The sequence below is a fragment of the Brassica rapa genome, chromosome A05, assembly GCF_000309985.2.
Source record: "Brassica rapa cultivar Chiifu-401-42 chromosome A05, CAAS_Brap_v3.01, whole genome shotgun sequence".
Taxonomy (NCBI): Eukaryota; Viridiplantae; Streptophyta; class Magnoliopsida; order Brassicales; family Brassicaceae; genus Brassica; species Brassica rapa.
The window spans coordinates 4,487,285-4,509,065 of record NC_024799.2 but is presented as its reverse complement, the minus strand read 5'-3'; the positions used below and the strand labels follow the sequence as shown (position 1 = coordinate 4,509,065).

The window sequence follows — 21,781 nt, the reverse complement described above, 5'->3', positions numbered from 1 at the left end:
TGGTCAACTGTGGTGTGAAGACAAAATTGGACACATGCCACGCCAAAATGCATTAACGTAAACTTTAGTAATCTACTGAAAAGAATTACTGTATGGTCGTATACTGCAAGCTCTTGTAAGTTTCATAATACATAATCATCTTCACTGTTTCACACCCCCATGTATATAACGAAAAGATTCAAACATTACAAGGTTCAGATTCAGAGCTCATAATAGCATGATTCTGTAATCCAATACTATTGTTTTTTTAGATAAGTCTCAGTAGTGAGCTATCTTTAAATGTGTTTCTTTTTACTTTACACAACGGCTTAAGGAAACAAACCAAAAGCTCTTTAAATGTGTTTCAAGTTCTTCAACCCATGGATGAAGTTTTTGCAGCGAGATGGATTAAAGCGCGACGATGATACAGGCTTCTTAGCTTCTTGTATTTCTGCACAAAAGCTGCTGTGTCAATCTCCTTCTCCATATACTTCTGTTGCAGCTCCTCTGATTCTTCATCTCCCTTCTTCATTGCATCTACCATGAACCATTGTGTTTAGAAAGCAATGTGCATCATTTTGTTAGACATATTGAGTGAAGAAGACCTATGTTTTTTTTTACCTTGAAGTCTATGAAGAAGAGAACCAGGAGAGTAGAATCTGAGGATCTCGTCTCTTTGATTCTCAAGCTCATTGAGCTTCTCTTGTGCAGTTGCAAGCTCACTTGTACGGATTATTCTGCACTGTTATATACAAACAATTTCACAGATGGTGAGAAGAAGTTTTATAAATACTCAAAACAAAACTATGAATGATATATACCCACTTGGTTTCTGAGCTCCACTATCTGTGGCTCCTTCTCCAAGTTTTCTCCTGTTATATATCAGCATATAAGTTTTAGGTTTCTTTAAGCATTTTTAGGCTGTTAAAATAAAAGTTTTACGAGAACTCACTAGCTAGATGTAATGTCTCTTTGCGTAGCTCTTCTCTGATCTGGTGAACATTAAGAAGAAAAATAGATGTAAACAGTGACGATTCTACAGTTCTTAAGACAGAATGATGATGATGGTTTGAGAGACTTACGTTGTTTTGAATAGAGACCTGGTCAAGCGAGTTCAAGAACTGTTGGTACGCATTCTTGTCAGTCAAAAGCTTCCCGAGCTCATCCACACTAGAGTCCAAATTTTAAAGAAGACAAGATATGAGAGTGGTAAAGAGAAAGATCAAGTCCAGAAACCGATTCCTTTCATATATGTAATATCACAGAGAGCTTCAGAAACAAAACTATCAGAACAAGTAATAATCTATGCTTTGGTCTGAAATGATCCCAAGTATGTAAAAGAAGCAACGAGAAAGAGTAGCTACTAACCTTTTGTCTTTCAAAAGAGCAATAATGCCGGCAGCTTCACCTGGCGAAACATGTGATGGAATCTGCCCTCCTGATGATTGAGGCCTGGATGAGCTAGGAGAGGTGACAAGAGAAGGAGAATACCAAGGTTGCTGTGGAGATTGTTCTGAAGAAGAAGGACGAGACTCCCCAAGTTGCTGCTCCTTTGATCCCCTGCGTGGGTTTATCACAAAAAAAACATCCTCAAAACACTATCTAAAAAGTGTTCAACATACAGCATCTTATGGGATATACAAATATTAAAGAAACTAAACACGAAATGAGGTTCTTTTTTAAAACATTACAACCAATACTTGTCTTATCAGAAACACATCAAATCAATGAGAATATATATTCTATTTCATTATGTTTTTTTTTTTTTATCAAATTCTGTTTCATTATGTTAAGGTCTCAAATCTACTAAGGAAGATTGTGTATATATATACAAAAATTGATAAACAAAGTCAGTGACTTTAGGGAATCCAAAGTAAGCAAAGATCAACACTAATCGCTATTAGCAGCAGTAAGTAACTACACCATCAAAAGCAAAGTTCTTTAACCACCAAGAGACATGCCCAGAAGCAGATACATCCCAAATCATGAAAAATAACAAAATCAGATCATGGAGTTTGATGTTGTTTACCAGAAATTGAACATGGTGGTGATTCCTCGATCACCCAAAAGGTTTCTCGATTTCGAAAGATCGCAATCAGATGATCCCGATCGCTGATAAAATAAAGAAAATCGATTCGATCAGATGAAGGATCAAAATCGGAATACTTCTTCTCTTTCGTTTCTCGTTTTGTTTCATGCTTCTTACTTATTAAGGCCTCTTTATTAATTGACAAATATATGGGTCTTTATTATTGGGCCGTTAGTCATTTTCTTCCGAGTTCTTTTTGATGGTCATTGGTATTAACATGCAAACTATATTTTGGTCCGCGCTTCAAAAATACGATTTTTGAAATTATATTATATTATAAAGTCAAATTATATTGAAGAAGAAAACTTTTAAAAATTATATATATTCTATGAGTAGTTTATTTAATATTTTATATGTACATTTTATATAATTTTTTCTTATACCTGGATATTTAATCCGGACAAAAGACCAAACCGAAACCGACTCAACACATAGGTTTAGTTTGGGTCCGGGTTCAGAAAAAATTACCTAATAGGTATTTATTTTGGACCCATGGGTCTTTGTTTGAGTTTGGATCCTATCCGAGACCTAGTCGGAAATATTTTTGTGTATATTAGGTATATTAGGATATTTCGAGTATGTTTCTAATATTAATATATTTTTTAAGTTTTGAGTTTCGATTTACAATAGTTTTGGGTTTCAGGTAAAATTTAATTTTTTTTTTAAAAAAAAATTGGATAGTCGGATAAAATTTTGGGTATTTTTTGGTTCATCGGGTCAGTTTCGAATAAAATTTTAGATTTTTAGGTATTTAAATATTTTTAGATTTTTTGGAATTTAAATATTTTTCATACTTTTAGATAATTCGAATTTTTTTGAATCCTAAATACCTGAAATGATATGTCCAGATCTGATATACTTACCATTGAGTTTGTGGAAATATTTGAAATATGTACTGCAAAGCTTTATTTATATTTATAGGTTATAACCCGTTCTATGACGTGAAATTGTAAAAATTATAACCAAAGAAAGAAAAACACTTCAGCATCCTGGTTTGACATGGAACTATAAACCGAGACCCAACAGTGAATCAAAACCGAAGCAAAAAGAAACGCAAAACTAAATTGATATTCACAAATAACTAAGTGGTTCCTATATATCTAAACCGAAAAATCAAAATCGAACCTTTAGAAAATATATTATTTTTTGATAAATATAGATTTCAAATATGATGGTTCCTATGATTGAAGAGATATACAAATTTAAAAAATGTGATTTTTGTTTTCAAAATATAGTGGTTTCAATATCTCTGTTGAATAATTTAATATTAATCTACTTATGTAAAGTATTCGAAATTTAATAACAATGTAATTTTAGATAATAATTTTTCGATCATAAAGATATTTAACAAAACTGCGAAATTGTTTTTAGAACTCATTTCTGAAACACTTAAAGAAAGAAACCATAGTACTTTTGTATTCAAATAGGCACTTAATCATATAGAACATGAATATGTTTGCATGTCACGTAATTCCAATAGGAGGTGGACCTGAGATGTTATAATATAGATTTGTAACTATTACATAATTAAGAATATTATAATATTTTGTAGTTTTCATGTGAATATTATATATTTTAGATGCCTCACCATTTTGTAGTGCAATTGTATTGCGGTATTATTATTATTTTTTTATAAATTTATATTTGTTTTCTGTTTTAATTGTTCTATTTTTTATATATAAATTTACATTGCAGATGTATCATATATTTGTCAAAATCTATTTATTAGTTATTCTTTTATTGTTTTCATACTTAAAAGTGGGATTTATTACATATATTTGAGTTATGGTAACTAAATATATTTGATGAAATATTGATTACAAATTGATTTTTTTTATATTGCTAAAAGGTCATAATTTTTTTTTAAATAATATCTATGTTTCCAAACAATATATATATAGTGCTATTCTTGTTTCCAAAAAAATCTAAAATTTACTTCAGTTTTAATAATATAGATGAATAGGTAACACCATGAATTTGAGATTTGTTTTGAGTTGTGTTGTATTTGTTCTTTGTGATAATCTCATAACACTGAAACACTTATATAAAGATATGCTATCAAATAATGAGGTTCAAAGGAGCATCCATGCGCATAAACTCGCACCAAATCATTAACAAGAAAACTTTAGTACCAAAACTGATAGTAGTTGCACCAAGTAAATGAATCCTCAGGAGGCACTGACAGAAGCTTTTCTTTTGCTGTGTTTGCAAACAACTTCATAGCTCATAGCTTTGTCGTAAGGAAATTATGATAAAAATTTCAGATATACTTTCATACACATTTTTTGATCCGGTGAAGAATGTTGCGCTAGGACCAGAACACGGCGTCCAAGGAGCACAAGCTGTTGGTCAGGTGCAAGAGACTTTATTTATGGTGCTGGAAGATCTATCTACCAGGTAATAAAGAAAATCACGCTTGTTCACTAAAATTTACATATGAATATGAGATAACAATGTGATAGTGAAACAAGATTGTACGATCAGGTCAAGGAGACTACTTCGGAGATAAGCGGAATTATTACAGCTCAGGGAAAGGATTCAGAATCTCAGCCATCAGGATTCTCATTTGTGAACTGCAACATTTCTGGAACCGAGAAGATTTGGGTTGGCGAGCCTGGAGATCTTATGCAACTGTTGTATTCTCGAATACTTACATGTCAGAAGTTATCTCTCCGGGGGGCTGTTCGTTTCACCATCCAAATGAACCATCTGAATGGAGATGAGAGTTTTGTTACTTAAGACTCAAAGTTTAACATTTTGTAAGGGTAGAGACAAGACTTGTTCAAAGTTAATTTTACATCTAATATTTTTCATTCAGTTTTATGATCATGGACCCTATGTTTATTCAAATGCTATACTATACTTATAAGTATTGTAAAACAAAGTAATGAAAATGAGTTATGGTCTTCATCATGATTGTAGAATCTAGAGCAGTTATTAAAGATTGTTTGGACCGACAAACTCTCAGTCTCCAAATTTGGATAATAAGAGTGAACTGAAATCTACTTTATCATTGAACTTGATCGGTGTAACTTTTAGAAAAGCATTAACAAATTTAATCAATCAATTATTTTATTAATACGAAAAGCATGAAATTGGTTGTTAACATCATCCAATTAACATTTTGTTTTGTTGTTTCATCTAGGAAAGTGTTTGATACTTCATCCCCATGTTGGTTACTTATAGATAATAAAAAATAAAAAAAAAGTAAGTTGAATAAAATAAAAAATATTAAGGAAAATGAGAAAAATAAGAAAAATATGAGCAAAAATAAGCAAACAAATGGTGAAATCAAAAGTGTAAGACTTAGAACCAAAACTAATAATTTACTAATAATAGTTATACCAAATAAGTGAATAGAAACATGAAGAGTATTAAATTTTTAAACTATACACATGGTCTTAGTTAAGCAGTGACTATATAAATTGTGACACATAAGTATTTCTTTTACTTATGTAGATTGGTAAAATTCTCTCAAAGATTAACTACTCTTTTAAAAATATTAAAGTATATTGATATAGAATGAGGAAGATAACTAAACACATGAAATCTATTGTATATATGAATATGATCTTGTTTGGAAACTAGACATGAATGTGAATTCTTGTCGAAATAATCTATATCTCAATATTTTGTGTTTGTATAATGCATCATGATTATTATATATGTTAGTTAAATCCGATAAGTTCATCTATGTTTTCTTCAGATGTAAGCTCGGAGAGTATGTTAGTTTGACTAAGCCACTGGTCTCCATCTATGTAAGAAATGTCCGTGAATGAAGATGCTTCGGAATTGGTTAGTTGTTTCCCATATGAAACTCTTCTTTTGTAATTTGCTCCTTCTCCATAGCATTTATGCTCTCCAAAAGTTACCGTCCTGTAAAATAAAATGCATTTAGAACAGTGTACTTAAGATCTTTATATGATTTGAATTTATTTAGTCGACTTACTTTTCTCTGGTAGGATCACCCCAATCATTCCAACCTTCTGGAGTGATGATTCCAGACATGTAGGTGTTTGAGAACACTACAGTAGCATAGGCTCCCCAAGCTCGTCCAAGCCACATGTTGCCACTTCCATCTATCTTACAATTAACGAAAGAGAATCCTGTTTGTTCATCTTCTGATTGCCTTCCATGAGCTGTGATAGATCCACTGACCCCTGATGTATTCTCCTTAGCTATTGAATTAATAGTACAATCCTGTTAAAGAATTTATATTGGTTATGATCATTTTTGGAATGCTCATGTATGTATTGTATAATTTTAACCTGATAGAGTGATCTTCCGTTGCCAAATATGAAATCTATGGACCCTTGGATGAAACAATTTTTGAAGAAATGTCTTCCTCTATCATCTAGAAGAGTATCTTGAGCACCATAGAATCCACATCCATAAAAAGCACACTGGTCTCCTTCAATCTTTAGAGCTACTGCTTGTGCGTCATCTTCACCAGGATCTGGTTCTGGCGCATTGTTCTTCCACCGCTCAAAAGAAATACATATTTCAGAACTCAAATTATCTTATTCATATGTTGCAATTTTTATTTTTTTTACCTTGAAGCTGATATTGTAAGCTGTGAAATTAGCTGCCAACACAGCAAAAGAAAAGCTATAGGCAGTGCCTCCTGCAGATTTTGCTGTGTCATTCCACTCAATGGATGTGTTTTGATATCCTCTTCCTTGCATTACAATGTTTGTCTTGTTCTCATTAACTGTAACTTTTTCCCTGCTTACTAACATAACCAAACATTACTAAAACTATTTGATATTACACAAGGAAAGTATATAGAATTATTAACAAAAGCTTGAAGTTAAAGAGACGACCTATAAACACCCGAATTAACGATAATGAGAGTTTTGGAAGGGCTTAAATCCGGTACAGAATCAATGGCACTTTGAACGTTGCTGAAGTTACCACAACCGTTTAAATCAACAGTCAACACAAGAGAAGTCTTGTACAAGTGTGTAAGCTTTGACGTCCATTTCTCACAACACTTTATTGGAACATGATGATGGTGATGGTGATGGTGATGATGATGGTGTCTATGTCCAAAGAATGTTGAATATATTGATAATGGTTCAAGCTGAGGATTGGTTATGATAGTTGTAGCAATAGAAGAAAGAGAGGAAGGCAATGGGATTGTATAGAGAGCAAGAATGGTGAAGAAAATGGCTATTACGGTGGTTACGACCGGTTTGATGGGCATGGTTAAGATAACTGGGGACTAAGGGTATGACTGGTTTTCCCGCTACCACCCGCAAACGCAGCTTTTGCGGTTGGTAGCGGTTGCTGGCGTTTTGCAACAATCGCTCAAACCGCTCTAAACCGCTCCAAATCGCTCCAAATCGCTCTGAACCTCATAAATTCAAAAGCTGGTTCCAGCTAGCGTTTGCGGTTGCGGGCGTTTGCGGGAGGATAAAAAAAAATTATTTTTTTTCCAAAACAATATAAATACAAAAATAAAAAAATTCAATAAAAAAATTAAACTAAAATTATAAAAATGCTAAAATATATCAATTAAATTTTAATTAATATTATAAAACTTTAAAATAAAAATATTTTCTATATTTTTAAAAAATTTAAACTATAACTTTCTAAATATAAATTTTATATTTATTATAATATTATTATTTTTGATATTTTTATAATTGTATAAAATGTAAATATTGTTAATTTATTATTTAACTGCTGCTGCATTTGGTAGTTAACCAGTCATAAGTATCCCGCAAACGCACAAATTTCTAACCGCATAACCAGTCGTACAAATCTCTTAAAACCGCTAGAAACCGCAACCACCCGCATCCGCAAACTCCCGCAACCGCAACCGCAACCGCTGCGGTTAAACCAGTCAGGCCCTAAGTGTAAAAAGTTGGGGAAAATGTTGGCTGGTACTTATACTGTGTGAGATAGAGTGGCGTGAGAGTAAAGTGAAGGATATGGGCTTCTTAACATTTATTATTGCATCAACCTTCCAGTGACATTTCTGAATTAATGTTTTTTTTGTATATTTTCACACAATTAATTAAGATAGAGTACTTGAAGAAAAATCTCCAAGTTTTTCATGTAGTTTAAATAAAATTCTAGAAGATAATTTCATAAAATACATCTTCAACTTTAAAAACATTCTTAAAAATATGAATTCTTGAAGCCTTTTTACATAGATTTTTTAAATTTAGAAAATATTCAGTGAAGTCTTGTCAAAAGTATATATAAAAGAATAAAACTAAAATTTTCAGCGGAGTCATGACAAAAGTATATTATATAAAATCTTATGTAACAATCTATAATTTTACAAGCCTTGTATCTAGAAAGGATGTTCAAAAACTATTAAATGATTCCAATGAAATAGTTGTTGGGATTATAAAGAAAGAATTTTCAAACCGACAAGCGAGCGAGTTGGAGGTACGGTGAAATTGTACGCCAAGATGGCTGATGATGCTTAACAAAACCATTACGAAATCCACTATTATATTTTATTTTGCGTTGATTTATTTTGACAAAGATTAAGACTTTATAGAGTGACAGTTTGACTCATCGCCTAATGAAATAATATTTATAATTTGCAGAATCTGATCAAAGCAAAGCAAAACGCAATCCCCACTAAACTTCTTAACTCCATTCTTGGCATTGGTAATTTGGTATGGTTTTATGAGAAATACATAACCATATGCTCTCACTCATCTACATTTTAAATATAATTTAAATCTGACTTATTTTGAACGCTTAACATTTGGCATCATAAACGATTAGGTTATAACAATATTTATTTAATGGACTAAAAACATTAATTATAAGCCTGGTTACGTATATCATAATCCCATAAAAGACAAGCAACTCACAAAACTAAACCGAACCGGTCGTTTTGAAGATGCAGAACCAATGAGAATTGAAGATGAATATTGGAGAACCGATGGGTTTGAGATTCCGAACCGAACCAAACTGGTACTAGTTCAATTTTCACATATCAGTTTCACCGTGTAAACCAAATTTCTACCAAATCATCCAAATTTCGGTTCTGTAACTTCTGTTCGAAAATAATGCCCTGGCCAGGCCTAAAGAAATTGCAAGTCAAGAAACATATATATATATATATATATATATATATTTCCCCATGATCATCGCCGTTATGCATTCATTTTCTGAATATTCAATCTTCATGTTTAATGAATATCACGGCAAAAGACAACATCGTTCCGAAGTTATATTTATAAATCATTAAAACACACTAATATAACAATTGTCATTTCGATTCATGAATCCAGTCAAAGTTGGCCATGCCATAATTAATGACCAGAGTTGGAGGAAGGCTGGGAGAAGGTTTAGAGTTAAAAACCAAAGCAAGTTAAATAAGTAACATATTATTCCATTATAAACGATTTGATATAGAGAAAGATTCTAAATATTAATTGAGAAACATCTTTTAAGTTGTAACCTTGATTATTATGTTGATTGTTAAAAAAAATAAACAATAAAATTATGCAGAAGAAATATGTCGACCAAAGTAAAAACCAAGAACATCTTAAACCACGTTTTTTTGTTGTTGCATGTACAGTTGCAACATGTGATGATCAAAAGATCGGGTCCAAACTAATTAAAATGCATAACTAACACAATTCATAACATGTTATCCAATAATCAAACATAAATATATATATTTATATATAATAACTACATATATGAATATATTTTCATAGTACTTTTGATGATTTTGCATGATTTCATACATAATTTAAACACTAAAAACTAGTGTTGTTTTACTTTTAGAAAGTAAGCTTTGATCAAAAAAAAAGAAAGTAAGCTAAAATAATAAAAAACGTATAGTTTGTTGGAGTAGGTCGAAGAGACTCGCTTAGAAGGCCAGAAGCTGAGTGTATAATCTACATCATGGGCTGAATATAACTGACGCTAGTAAAAGCCCATACGTCTATAAAGGCCCATAACCGAAACGGTTATACGAAGAAACAAAAAAAAGTTCACTCCGTCGTCGTTCTCTGAAAGCTTTCGAAAGTGAACTCCGATGACGACGGAATCAGGTCAATCCTCTGGTTCTAAACCTTCCGATGATGAAGCATGGGCCAAACTGGGTCTGCCCTTTTTCTCCCCTCCCTTTGTTTTTTCTATCGAATGTCCATTGACCTTTAAAGTTTCTCTTTTTTTCGCAGTTCCGTTGGACACTAGATTCTCGGACATCGAGATTAGGTGTAGTGATATGGTGATATGCTCGGAGATTAAACCATCTTCCTCAGAAAGACATGAATGGTGCAGAATCACTAAGAACTTGGGTCAAGGCTCTGCCACTCTACATAACAAAAGGTTTAGTCTTTTAATGTTTTCTTTGTTTATATTTCTGCTTTCTGATTTTTTTTGGTAACTTGTTTAGTTCGGATGCTATACTTGTTGACGAGGCTATTATCCCTAAAGATGGTGCTGTTGATATCATGTCTGGTTCTGAAATTGTTCCTGGCCCTGGAGGACAAGGTTCGACCTTCCTTACATCTTAATGTCTCTTGAGTTAGTTTATTTCTTTAAGCAAGAGTGCAAGACTTTTTTTTTGTTTTCATTTGGAATTGGTATGGTCGATAAAATGCATTGTATGTATTAAGTAATTGCTACGGTTTAGTTTATAGGAAACCTATTTTGTTGAAGGCTAATAGAGTGGATTAAATATATGGATATGGTACTATTGCTATTCTAATGGTTCACAGTGAACTAACTAGTTCTGAGCCTCTGATAATGAAAGCTATAGTTGCAGATTTTATTTCAAGTTACTGTTTGTGTCTTAAGTTACTTTTTAAGAAGACAATAAACTTCGAGGTATATAATTTTTCTTTAATTTAATTTTGTAGGTTACTTGCAGTACAGATTTACGGTAATGCCTGCTCCAGATTCAAGATCCCAGCTACTTAAGGTGCTCTATTATATCTAGTTATCTACTCATAGTCCATGATTCTAGATTCTATTCTTTGAAGTTTCTTATTCGGTCTCTTTGGTTTTTGCTTTTCAGATCTCCATAGATCCTGACCACGCAAAATGCAGTATCTGCTTAAACGTGTGGCATGATGTTGTCACAGCTGCGCCTTGCCTTCATAATTTCTGGTCTGCCCATTCCTTGGTCTAGTGCAGTTCTCATCTGAGATAAAAATATATTGGTAGGTAACTGATGGTTGATGTGTTTTGCCTGCAGTAATGGCTGTTTCTCAGAATGGATGCGGAGATCTGAGGCAAGACATCAACATGTGCTGTGTCCACAGTGCAGAACGACTGTACAGTTTGTTGGGAGGAATCATTTCCTGCAAAACATACAAGAGGTAGTATTATCTGTTCACTTGCATATGACCATACTCTTGTGCTTCATATATGCATGCTTCTTGAGCTTTTTAGTGACTATATCAGAGCCTGTTATGTTAGGATATATTGAAAGCGGATACAGGACTGAGGCGGCCAACTGAAGATCTCGCAGTGTTAGACTCATCTTCATCAATCCAATCAAATCTTGTAAGTATTTGCTGCAATATCTTCGATTAAGTAACTGATTTTGTAAATATATAAAGCATTTGTTATCATTAAGTCATTACCATTTCTTAAACACGCTGATAGTATTTCTTGTGCAACTAGTCGTGAGTTATACGTACCTGACATGCTGTCTTAAATACCACAACTTACATACGTTTTAGATCATTGGGAGCAAGAGAAAACGTCGTTTCAGTACGCTAGTCTCGCCCACACTTGAAGAAAGAGATAGCTTGCGTTTGCAATGCCCACAATGTGGTAAGATATTTTATCTGGATGCTTGCTTCTGAGAAAAACTTAATATTTGTCTTTATCTTCTTATTATTCTCTTGAATAAGTTGATTCAAAGTATACCAAAAGTAAACTGTTTCTAGTCGTACGAAAGAATCAATGTACTTGAGGAAACGGAAATAAAAAACGATGAGGACTTGAGGTATCATCGTACAATGCTATCATTGATGGGTTGATTTGTTCTTTTGCGCCAATGGCTCTATTGTCAGCTGCTACGATTGGTGGTTATCGGTGTGAACGCCATGGTGCACATCTGCAATGCCACCTGTGTAGAGGAATGATGCCTAATAGAACCAATTTCCAAGTGCCGTTACACTGTAAGTAATAGTACATACTTCTTTTTACAGGTTAAAATCATCTACCGTTCTAGCTTTCAATACTAGTTGTTATCTTCTTTCTACCCTTGACATTGTAAGTTCATTGCTGTTGTTGCTTTCACTTGCTCAGCTAAGAAAGTTTATTTGCAGGCATGGGATGTGATAGGCCTTTTTGTGGTGCTTATTGGAGCTCCCAAAATGTTACACATGGTGAATCATCTACTCCAGTCTGCAGTCGAGACACTTTCAGACCTGTAGGTTAAGCTGTGATCTAACCAAAACTGTTCACTGTTTACTATTATTAAGCCATGTTGATAATACTTGTTCGTTTTATAAGATTAGAATAGTTTTCATTAAAACTGATCTCTTTGAACTTTGGCTCTCTGTTATGTATGTATTATACGCAACATGACTTGATCTTAGCTTTTCTTTTCCTTCTCTGAGGTATTGCAACAAAAAGAATTTGCCCTGTGGTTAGAATTGCTATGATACAAGAGTGTATTGTGTATTTGTTATTCTCTTCTTCTTTTTCATTATTTTCTTACTAATATTTGTAGATCTCGGAACGCACAGTTACAAGGATTCCCTCCATAACCCATGAAATGAATCGCCATGAACAAGATGTAAGGAACTACCTCTAACGGAGTATTTATATCTCTCTTTTTTCTTTTTTCTTTTGTGACACTCTCTGTGTTTCTCTGCAGATAACACAAAGATGCATTGCTAAGATGGGGAGAACCGTGCAAGATGTTGTAGCAGAGTGGTTCAGTCTTTTCAACGACAGACAAATCGGTAAAAATCTTAATATAAAAATTTTTAACCGTTCAAGATTGTTTTAACAATAAGATCATTTGTGCAAACTTATGTGATGTAAACTGAAAAACTTGATCTCCATCCTTGAGTTGTAATGATGTCTTTCTTATGCAGACCGCTCTCGGATGCCACTCAATCATGCTGAGTCGATAACCGTGTCAACACATGTTTGCAAGTAAGTTACTAGTCTAGGGTGGAGACTCTTTTGTCTCAAATGGATCGTTTGAAACAATAGTTAAGACTGCAAATTGATTTTCTTCCTACTGTGATGTTAAAGATTGTTGTTGTACATTGCAGTGAGTGTTATGATAAGCTGGTGGGGTTCCTTTTATACTGGTTCCGTGTAACGCTTATCGTAGATTATTTTCCAGCTGATGCAGCAGCTAGAGAAAATTGTTGGTATGGATACGCATGTAGGACACAGCACCACAATGAAGAGCATGCTCGTAAACGTAACCATGTGTGTCGTCCTACCAGAGGGAGCCATCCCTCTTAGTCCAGATTAACATTTTTCTCTTCCTTTTATTTTGTATGAACGTGCTGATGAGTCGGCTTTTTGGTTATATTTTGGTGGATATTGAAGTACAATCCACAGTAAGGAATATTGACTTATGGATGTTGAAGTATATATTCTACTTGCATCCACGTATCTTCATTTCTAATGTCTGGATGGGGATTATTGGTTGAGGTTTAGTGGATTTTAAAATCCTATAATAGATTAATGATTTTATTTTGGGAAATTGCAGTAGATAACTATGATAACAAATTTAATGATTTTAAATACTAATTGAAATTTTCTTAGAAACTTAATGGAATTAAACGATTTTATTTTTTTTTGTTTTATAAAAGACTAAAAATTTAACTAAAACTTGCTAGTACTAATAAAACTTTACTTTTAGTTTCTTTTTAAAATTGCTAAAGTGTGTCAGATTTGCAACCCCCACTTCCATTTACAAATCAATTAAAATATAGAAAAAAATAAGCCCCCTCTAATTTTTTTCGGGTAAAGACGGTTAATTAATAGGACTGAAGTAGTATACTCAAATGATTTAGACGCGCAAAAATGATAACTTTAATTTTTAATTATATTTTATTTTATTTTTTTATTTTTATTTTTTTTAACATAAGGTTTAAAGGTGATCCGTAATCCGCACGTGGTTTCCGTTTGCTCAAAGACCCATAATCCGCACGTGGTTTTCGATTGCCAACCATCTAATCTCCCTGGCCCGGAACCAGCCGGTACTAATACCCATTACCCAAGGACTCGGCACCAACGCCGCGATAACTTTAAACTTGGGAAGGGCGTAAAGCATTTCGTAGCCACAGGGGTATTCGAATCCGGATCCGTATTGGTGTGTTAACTACCTCAAGACCACTAGCCCACCACTCCGTGATTTTTTAATTATATTATTGGTTAAGTTTTGTTAAATCCCATGATATATTGGTGAATTTTTTCAAAAATAATAAATTATTTACCTAATATTTTTAAATACAGATTGTAAATTTATTAGAGATTTTAATAGATTTTTAAAAAACATTTCTTAAACTCAAAGATATAAATTGAAAAACTTACGAATTTGCAAATATTAATTAAAATTAATTTTACATTTTAAAATAATTAAAGTTTATAAGGATTTGCAAATCCTATTCCAATTTCCAAATCAACTAAAATATAGAAACTAATAATAGTTCTCCGAATTTTTAAGTGGATACCTATCCGTTCCGAATTTTTAAGTGGATACCTATCCGTTCCGAATTTTTAAGTGGATACCTATCCGTTCCTGTATGATTTGCGATTCTATTCCTTATATAACATTAATTAGCGAGAATGGATGGATTCTCATTATTATCATCTCCGTTATAAATAGTATATGTATTTGCAAGCGTCAGCACACATCGGTGATAATTCTCATCATTAATCCAAGAAAATAATATTAGTTGAGAAGAGCAAAGATGGGTCCTAAAATATTGGTTACTATTCTCATTATTGTCTCTCTCTTTGGTCTCCACCAGTGTAAGAAGTGAATCTATATCTTCCTTCTTCAAAACTCAATACTAATAAGATAGATGTAGGCGTTACACACGTTGTATTATACTTTATGGATTCAGCCATTGCTGCCACATGATTTTATAGTTTGAGATAATCATTGCAGGTTATGATCCCGAACATCCGATTGGGCTAGAAAGATGCTTCAAAAAGTATGAGGGAAAGCCATGGCAACTCGAGGTCTTGTGTTGTATCAAAGATCCTTCTAACTGCTTCCCTGGATTCGAAACAGAAAAGTGTATCAAATGTCCGCCCCTACGCAAAGGTGACGCACCATCCACTTCGCTTGGTGCAGCACCTTCTCCTCTATAAATTATAATTTGATGGACCATGTTCTTTTGATGTCATTAGTTAAAAGATCCATGTATTTTTCAGATTATTTGACAATTTATAATAAAGTCTAAGAATAAGTAATGAGTTAAATGAAAAGGAAACGTGGAGATCAACAATGGGTCCCATGAATATTTTGACATTTAATTATATTTTTAATGAGGATGTTAAAAATATGGAGTGACATAACTATGTAAATAATTTTAAAATCCATGGTAGAATCCTAATAGAGATTCTGTTATAATATTATAGATTAATAATAATGGATGGATCTCATTATTATCATCTCCTTTATAACAGTGTGTGTCTTTGCAAGCCGGCAGAAAATAATATTTTTGGAGACATCTACATTAACTAAAATATTTACAGTAGGGGCATATAGATTGAGATTAATAACTTACACTAATTTTTTAAATCTTGTTGGGATCAAAGGACCCCACCTTGTTCTATGTGGCTCCGCCACTGTGCAAGCGTCAATGAGCTTCGCGTCATTGATCTAAGAAAATAATATTACTTGAGAAGAACAGAGATGGCCCCTAAAATATTGGTTGAAGTGAATCCTTAGCTTCTTCAAAACTCAATATTAATAATAATAAAAAAAAAGATGCAGGCGTTACATACGTAGTATTATACTTTGTGGATTTAGTCATTGCTGCCACATGATTTTATAGTTTGAGATAATCATTTGTTGTGAAAAGTTAACGGATAATATTTTCTTCGAGAGGTTAAGATGGAATGTAGACGGTTTATGTTCGAGATAACCTTCGTATATTAGGAAAGGGATTTTTACTAACGCTTGTATTTGGAGATTTCTTAAAGACTTTTGGAGCTCTTTATGAAATGTTTTCTTTCTATTACTTTGCTTGATTCTTGGATGATATTACAAGTGAGCTCTACACTCCTATTTATACTAGTGGAAGAGTAACTACAAGCTAATTCTAGAGACTTCTCCATTTTCTACACTCTTCTTCTTCTTCTACACTCTTCTTCTTCCTCTAGACACTTCTCCATTTTCTACACTCTTCTTCTTCCTCTAGACACTTCTTATTCTTGGGCTTCTTGGGTTATAGGTAGATTAATGATTAATGTTGGGCTAATGAGGGAAACCCAACAAATCTCCCCCTTCCCGATTTAGCCCGAAACTATTGCCATGCCTGTGCCTTTGCAGCAATCTTCAAACTTCTTGAGCGATAATACCTTGGTCATAAAGTCTGACCAGTTTTCATCTGTGTGTACCTTGTTGAGATGTATGAGCTTCTCTTCAAGAACTTCTCGGATCCAATGATGTCGAATGTCGATGTGCTTCGAGCGGGAGTGAAACGTTGGATTCTTTGCTAAGTGAATAGCACTTTGGTTGTCACATAGCATGTTGTACTTGTCTTGCTTTACTCCCAACTCAAGCAAGAAGTTCTTCATCCATAGCATCTCCTTGCACGCTTCCGTTGCTGCGATGTACTCCGCCTCCGTGGTGGATAAGGCAACACACTTTTGTAGTTTCGATTGCCAAGAAACAGCTCCCCCTGCAAAGGTAGTCACAAATCCTGATGTTGATTTTCTTGAATCTTTATCACCAGCCCAATCAGCATCGGTGTAACCGTTCAACTCCAATTTTCCATTGCCAAAACATAAACACTTCTTCGTTGTGCCTCGTAGATAGCGTAGGATCCACTTAACTGCTTTCCAATGCTCTTTTCCTGGATTCGCCAGAAAGCGACTCACAACTCCTACAGCATAGGCAATGTCGGGTCTGGTGCACACCATAGCATACATGAGACTGCCCACTGCTGATGCATATGGGGTAGTCTTCATTTCCTCTTTCTCCTTCTCACTTGTTGGACTTTGCTCCGAACTTAGCTTGAAATGTCCACCAAGTGGAGTGCTCACCGGCTTTGCTTTGTGCATGTTGAATCTCTCCAACACCCTTTCAACATATCGTTCTTGGGACAACCATAATAGCTTCTTTGGTCTATCCCGAGTGATCTTCATTCCAAGAATCTGTCTTGCTTGCCCCAAATCTTTCATCGCAAAACACCTTCCCAAATATTTCTTCAATGCGGTTATCTTGTTGCGATCTTGGCCCACAATTAGCATATCGTCAACATAGAGCAATAATATGAGAAAGTCACCGCTTTCATACCTCTTTATGAAAACACAATGATCATTCTTAGTTTTCTTGAAGTTGTGATCCACCATGAAGGAATCAAACTTCTTGTACCATTGTCTTGGGGCTTGCTTGAGACCGTAAAGACTCTTCTTTAATCGGCACACCAAGTCTTCTTTTCCTGGAACCTTAAATCCTTCAGGTTGCTCCATATAGATCTCCTCCTCGAGTTCACCGTGTAGAAAAGCCGTCTTGACATCGAGTTGTTCAATCTCCAAGTCTAGAACTGCTGCTAGACCAAGAACCACTCGGATAGAGGACATCTTTACTACTGGAGAGAATATTTCTTCAAAATCTATGTCTTTCTTCTGGTTGAATCCTTTCACAACCAATCGGGCTTTGTATCTTGGATTTGAGCTTCTCTCCTCATACTTCAACCTGTACACCGACTTGTTCTTCAAGGCTCTCTTTCCTTTTGGTAGCTTCACCAGCTCGTAAGTGTGATTATCATGCAAGGATTGCATTTCATCTTGCATGGCTTCAACCCACTCATCTTTATGAGTGTCTCCTATGGCCTCTTCATAGCTTTCAGGCTCCCCCTCATCTGTAAGATTAACGTACTCATCTCGATAATATCTTACAGATGGTCTTGTCTCTCTTGCAGACCTTCTTGGCTCATGTTCTTCCTCTGGCTCCACTTGATCTTCTTCTTCACCTTCATCACCATTCAGATCCATGATGGGATCTTCTTCGCCATCATCTCCAATCACTTGTTCATGATCTTGAGGCTTATGAGAATCTTCATTCCTTACAACCCTTAGCTTTGGTTTCTTTGATTTGTTGATGTCTTCGATTGTTTGATCTTCGAAGAAAACAACATCTCTGCTCCAGATAACTTTTCTGTTAACCGGATCCCAAAGCCGATAGCCGAAATCATCTCTTGGTGACCCAAGATAGATGCACTCTTTAGTCTTGGAGTCTAGTTTGGCTCGTTCATCCTTAGGGATATGGACGAACGCTCTGCACCCAAACACCTTCAAATGGTTGTAAGAGACCTTCTTACCCGACCAAACTTCCTCCGGGACATCGCCTTCCAAAGGAACTGATGGTGTGAGATTTATGACGTCCACTGCAGTCTTTATGGCTTCTCCCCAAAATGGCTTGGGTAGTTTAGCGTGAGAAAGCATGCACCGAACTCTTTCTGTGATCGTTCGATTCATTCTTTCAGCTAGCCCATTCAGTTGTGGCGTCTTTGGTGGTGTCTTCTCCATTCTGATTCCATGAGCTTTGCAAAACGCTTCAAAGGGACCTCGATACTCTCCACCATTGTCAGATCGAACACACTTGAGTTTTTGACCCGTACTTCGTTCTGCTTGGGCTACAAACTCTTTGAAAGCATCAAGAACTTGATCTTTTGTTTTCAAAAGATGTATCCACACCTTTCTTGAATAGTCATCAATAAAGGTGACGAAATATGATGCCCCTCCATTGGATTTCTCGGACATGGAGCATACGTCAGTATGCACAAGATCAAGAATATGCTTTCTTCTCATAGGCGTAGACGATCTTCGGAAAGCGACTCTATGTTGTTTTCCGGCTAAGCAATCATGACATGGTGAGAGAGAGAGAGACCTTTCATATCAGGAAGAAGTTTCTTGCGAGAAAGTATGTTTAAACCTTTCTCACTCATATGCCCGAGTCTTCGGTGCCATATATCTATGTCATCACTTGCGACATTTACTTCTTCCTTGCAAAGCTTGGCTTGAGTCACATATAATGAGCCTTCTTTACTTCCTCGAGCCATGATCAAACTTCCTTTGGTTAGCTTCCATTTGCCACTACAAAAGTGGCTATCGAAACCAGCATCATCAAGCTTCCCGGTTGATATGAGATTGAGTCGAATGTCGGGAACATGCCTTACATCCTTGAGAACTATCTTACATCCTGTGTTTGATGTAAGAATAACATCCCCCTTTCCAACGATCTTGCTTCTTCCTTGATTTCCCATTTGAACATTACCAAAGTCACCACTTTGGTAGGTTGTGAAGAAGCTTCCATGAGGGGTGACGTGAAAAGAAGCACCAGAATCAACGATCCATGAGCTATCATCAGAGCTAAGATTACATTCTCCAATGAGATATAATTCTTCGCTCTGGTCTTCCACAATGGTGGTAGTCTTGTCTTCATGCTTCTTGGTAGGATTGAACCGGTCTGGTTTGATATTACCGGTTTGTTTGTCTTTCTTGAAAAACCGACATTCCGACTTCATGTGACCCGGCTTGCCGCAATAATAGCAGGTAACTCTTGGACGTGACTTGGATCTTCCTCGAGATTGGTCTCGTCCTCTGCTTCTGTTGTGACCACGAGTCTCTTCTCTACCCCGTCTATCAACAATGTTAGCTTCTGAATAAGAGCTCGAACCTCGCTCCTTCCTGCGAACTTCTTCATTTAGAAGGCTATCAGTGACGGTGTCCATGGTAAGCTTTCCCTCCGGTGCTGAATTGCTTAGAGTGACAACTAGTGTGTCCCAACTCTCCGGTAGTGAGCTAAGGAGTAAAAGGGTGTGCATTTCGTCTTCAACCTTCATATCAACTTTGTTAAGTTGATTTACGATCCCCTTGAAATTGTTCAAGTGCTCCATCATGCTCTGGCCATCCTTGTACTCCAACTTTACCAACCGTCGAACAAGAAGAGCTTTGTTTCGAGGTGTTTTCTTTTGAATCATGGATTCAAGTTTTGTCCATAATTCAAAAGCATTTGTGTAGGTAGATACATGTTCAAAGAGAGATCGGTCGACATACTTGCGTATTACGGCAACTGCTTTTCTATTAAGAATCTCCCATGCTTTATCATCCTTTCCTTCCGGCTTATCCTTCATGATGATGGGCTCATGCAAATCCTTGCAATAAAGGTGATCTTCCATCATCGGTTTCCAATAAGAGAAGTTGTCCGTCGTGAGCTTGAACATATCACCTTCAAAGGTAACGGTGGCCTCCATCTTTACTTCTTCAAAGATAACCGGTAACCTAGCTCTGATACCAGTTGTTGGGAAAAGTTAACGGATAGTATTTTCTTCGAGAGGTTAAGATGGAATGTAGACGGTTTATGTTCGAGATAACCTTCGTATATTAGGAAAGGGATTTTTACTAACGCTTGTGTTTGGAGATTTCTTAAAGACTTTTGGAGCTCTTTATGAAATGTTTTCTTTCTATTACTTTGCTTGATTCTTGGATGATATTACAAGTGAGCTCTACACTCCTATTTATACTAGTGGAAGAGTAACTACAAGCTAATTCTAGAGACTTCTCCATTTTCTACACTCTTCTTCTTCTACACTCTTCTTCTTCCTCTAGACACTTCTCCATTTTCTACACTCTTCTTCTTCCTCTAGACACTTCTTATTTTTGGGCTTCTTGGGTTATAGGTAGATTAATGATTAATGTTGGGCTAATGAGGGAAACCCAACATCATTGCAGGTGTTGATGCATCCGATCGGGATGGAAAGATGCTTCCACAAGTTTATGGGAGGTCTATTGCCAATGGAGTTCTTGTGTTGTGTCGAAGATCTTTCCAATTGCTTCCCTCAATACGAAATGTTGTATCAATGTCCACCCCTACGCAAAGGTGAAGCACCATCTCCTTCGCCTTGTGGAGCACCATGTTCTTTTGATGTCATGAGTTAATCATCCCTGTATTTTGCAAATCATTTGACATTTTTAAATAAAGATGATGTTAAGTAAACAAGAAATTGATTAAAAATAATAATTAAAAACATTCTTGCTCTGTTGATAAACTAAGAACTGGTTTGATCAGTATGACGAGCTTTAGGATGTTACATTGACTTTGAATGCACATGATTATCCCTTGGTTTCTCCAACCAAAATGAGATGTGCATTATATAACTCTTTGTTTACGGCCATAATCTCAATCTCTCAATATCTCCTCATGTTTCTTTTGTTCTTTATAAATCAATCTCCTTATCTGCATATAATATATATATATATATATATATTTCATAAATCTCTCTGATTCACCTGACTAATGAGCATCTTCAGTTAGATCACGACATCCCAAGTATAACGCAACTTTCAGTTGATAACTAAAATAAAAACCTATACTGGCAAAAACATCAAACGTTTCAGTGAACTCATTTGCTCAGATTGTGGATTAGACTCTTCAAATTCATATTTCCATCCCTTCCGGTGAAACCTCCACTAGCTCAGCCTCTACCCTCATTTCTCTCTCCATTCTCTTAGCCTTCCGTACCCTATGGATAGCTCATGCTCCTTCACTTCGGTTGTGTC

The 21,781-nt window shown here is 35.2% G+C and overlaps 3 protein-coding genes across 4 annotated transcripts; 1 reads left to right on the top strand and 2 right to left on the bottom strand.

Annotated features, from left to right (window-relative positions):
* Positions 1-99: 99 nt before the first annotated feature.
* Positions 100-21,299, bottom strand: LOC103867265 (vacuolar protein-sorting-associated protein 37 homolog 2). Its single transcript, XM_009145316.3, has 9 exons — positions 21,297-21,299; positions 6,142-6,151; positions 2,009-2,161; positions 1,348-1,539; positions 1,062-1,149; positions 932-971; positions 805-851; positions 601-721; positions 100-516 (listed from the first exon to the last, which is right to left on the bottom strand). The coding sequence occupies exons 3-9, from the start codon at positions 2,020-2,022 to the stop codon at positions 353-355; spliced, it is 666 nt and encodes a 221-aa protein (XP_009143564.1). The 5' UTR covers positions 2,023-2,161; positions 6,142-6,151; positions 21,297-21,299; the 3' UTR covers positions 100-352.
* LOC103867264 (probable pectinesterase 15) lies at positions 2,788-7,322 on the bottom strand. The gene is made up of 5 exons (XM_009145315.3): positions 6,892-7,322; positions 6,622-6,793; positions 6,337-6,543; positions 6,018-6,268; positions 2,788-5,944 (listed from the first exon to the last, which is right to left on the bottom strand). The coding sequence occupies exons 1-5, from the start codon at positions 7,272-7,274 to the stop codon at positions 5,737-5,739; spliced, it is 1,221 nt and encodes a 406-aa protein (XP_009143563.1). The 5' UTR covers positions 7,275-7,322; the 3' UTR covers positions 2,788-5,736.
* On the top strand, positions 10,009-13,731 carry LOC103867263 (E3 ubiquitin-protein ligase CHFR). 2 transcript variants are annotated; one of them, XM_009145314.3, is made up of 14 exons: positions 10,009-10,152; positions 10,231-10,381; positions 10,449-10,546; positions 10,915-10,976; positions 11,073-11,164; positions 11,253-11,376; positions 11,477-11,563; positions 11,743-11,836; positions 12,079-12,186; positions 12,337-12,440; positions 12,744-12,809; positions 12,891-12,978; positions 13,114-13,174; positions 13,371-13,731. In XM_009145314.3, exons 1-14 carry the CDS (start codon positions 10,086-10,088, stop codon positions 13,372-13,374), a joined length of 1,206 nt encoding a protein of 401 aa, XP_009143562.1. In that variant the 5' UTR covers positions 10,009-10,085; the 3' UTR covers positions 13,375-13,731. The 2 variants fall into 2 exon arrangements, with proteins under 2 accessions (XP_009143562.1, XP_009143561.1); XM_009145313.3 differs by having other exon boundaries at positions 13,297-13,731.
* Positions 21,300-21,781: the final 482 nt, after the last annotated feature.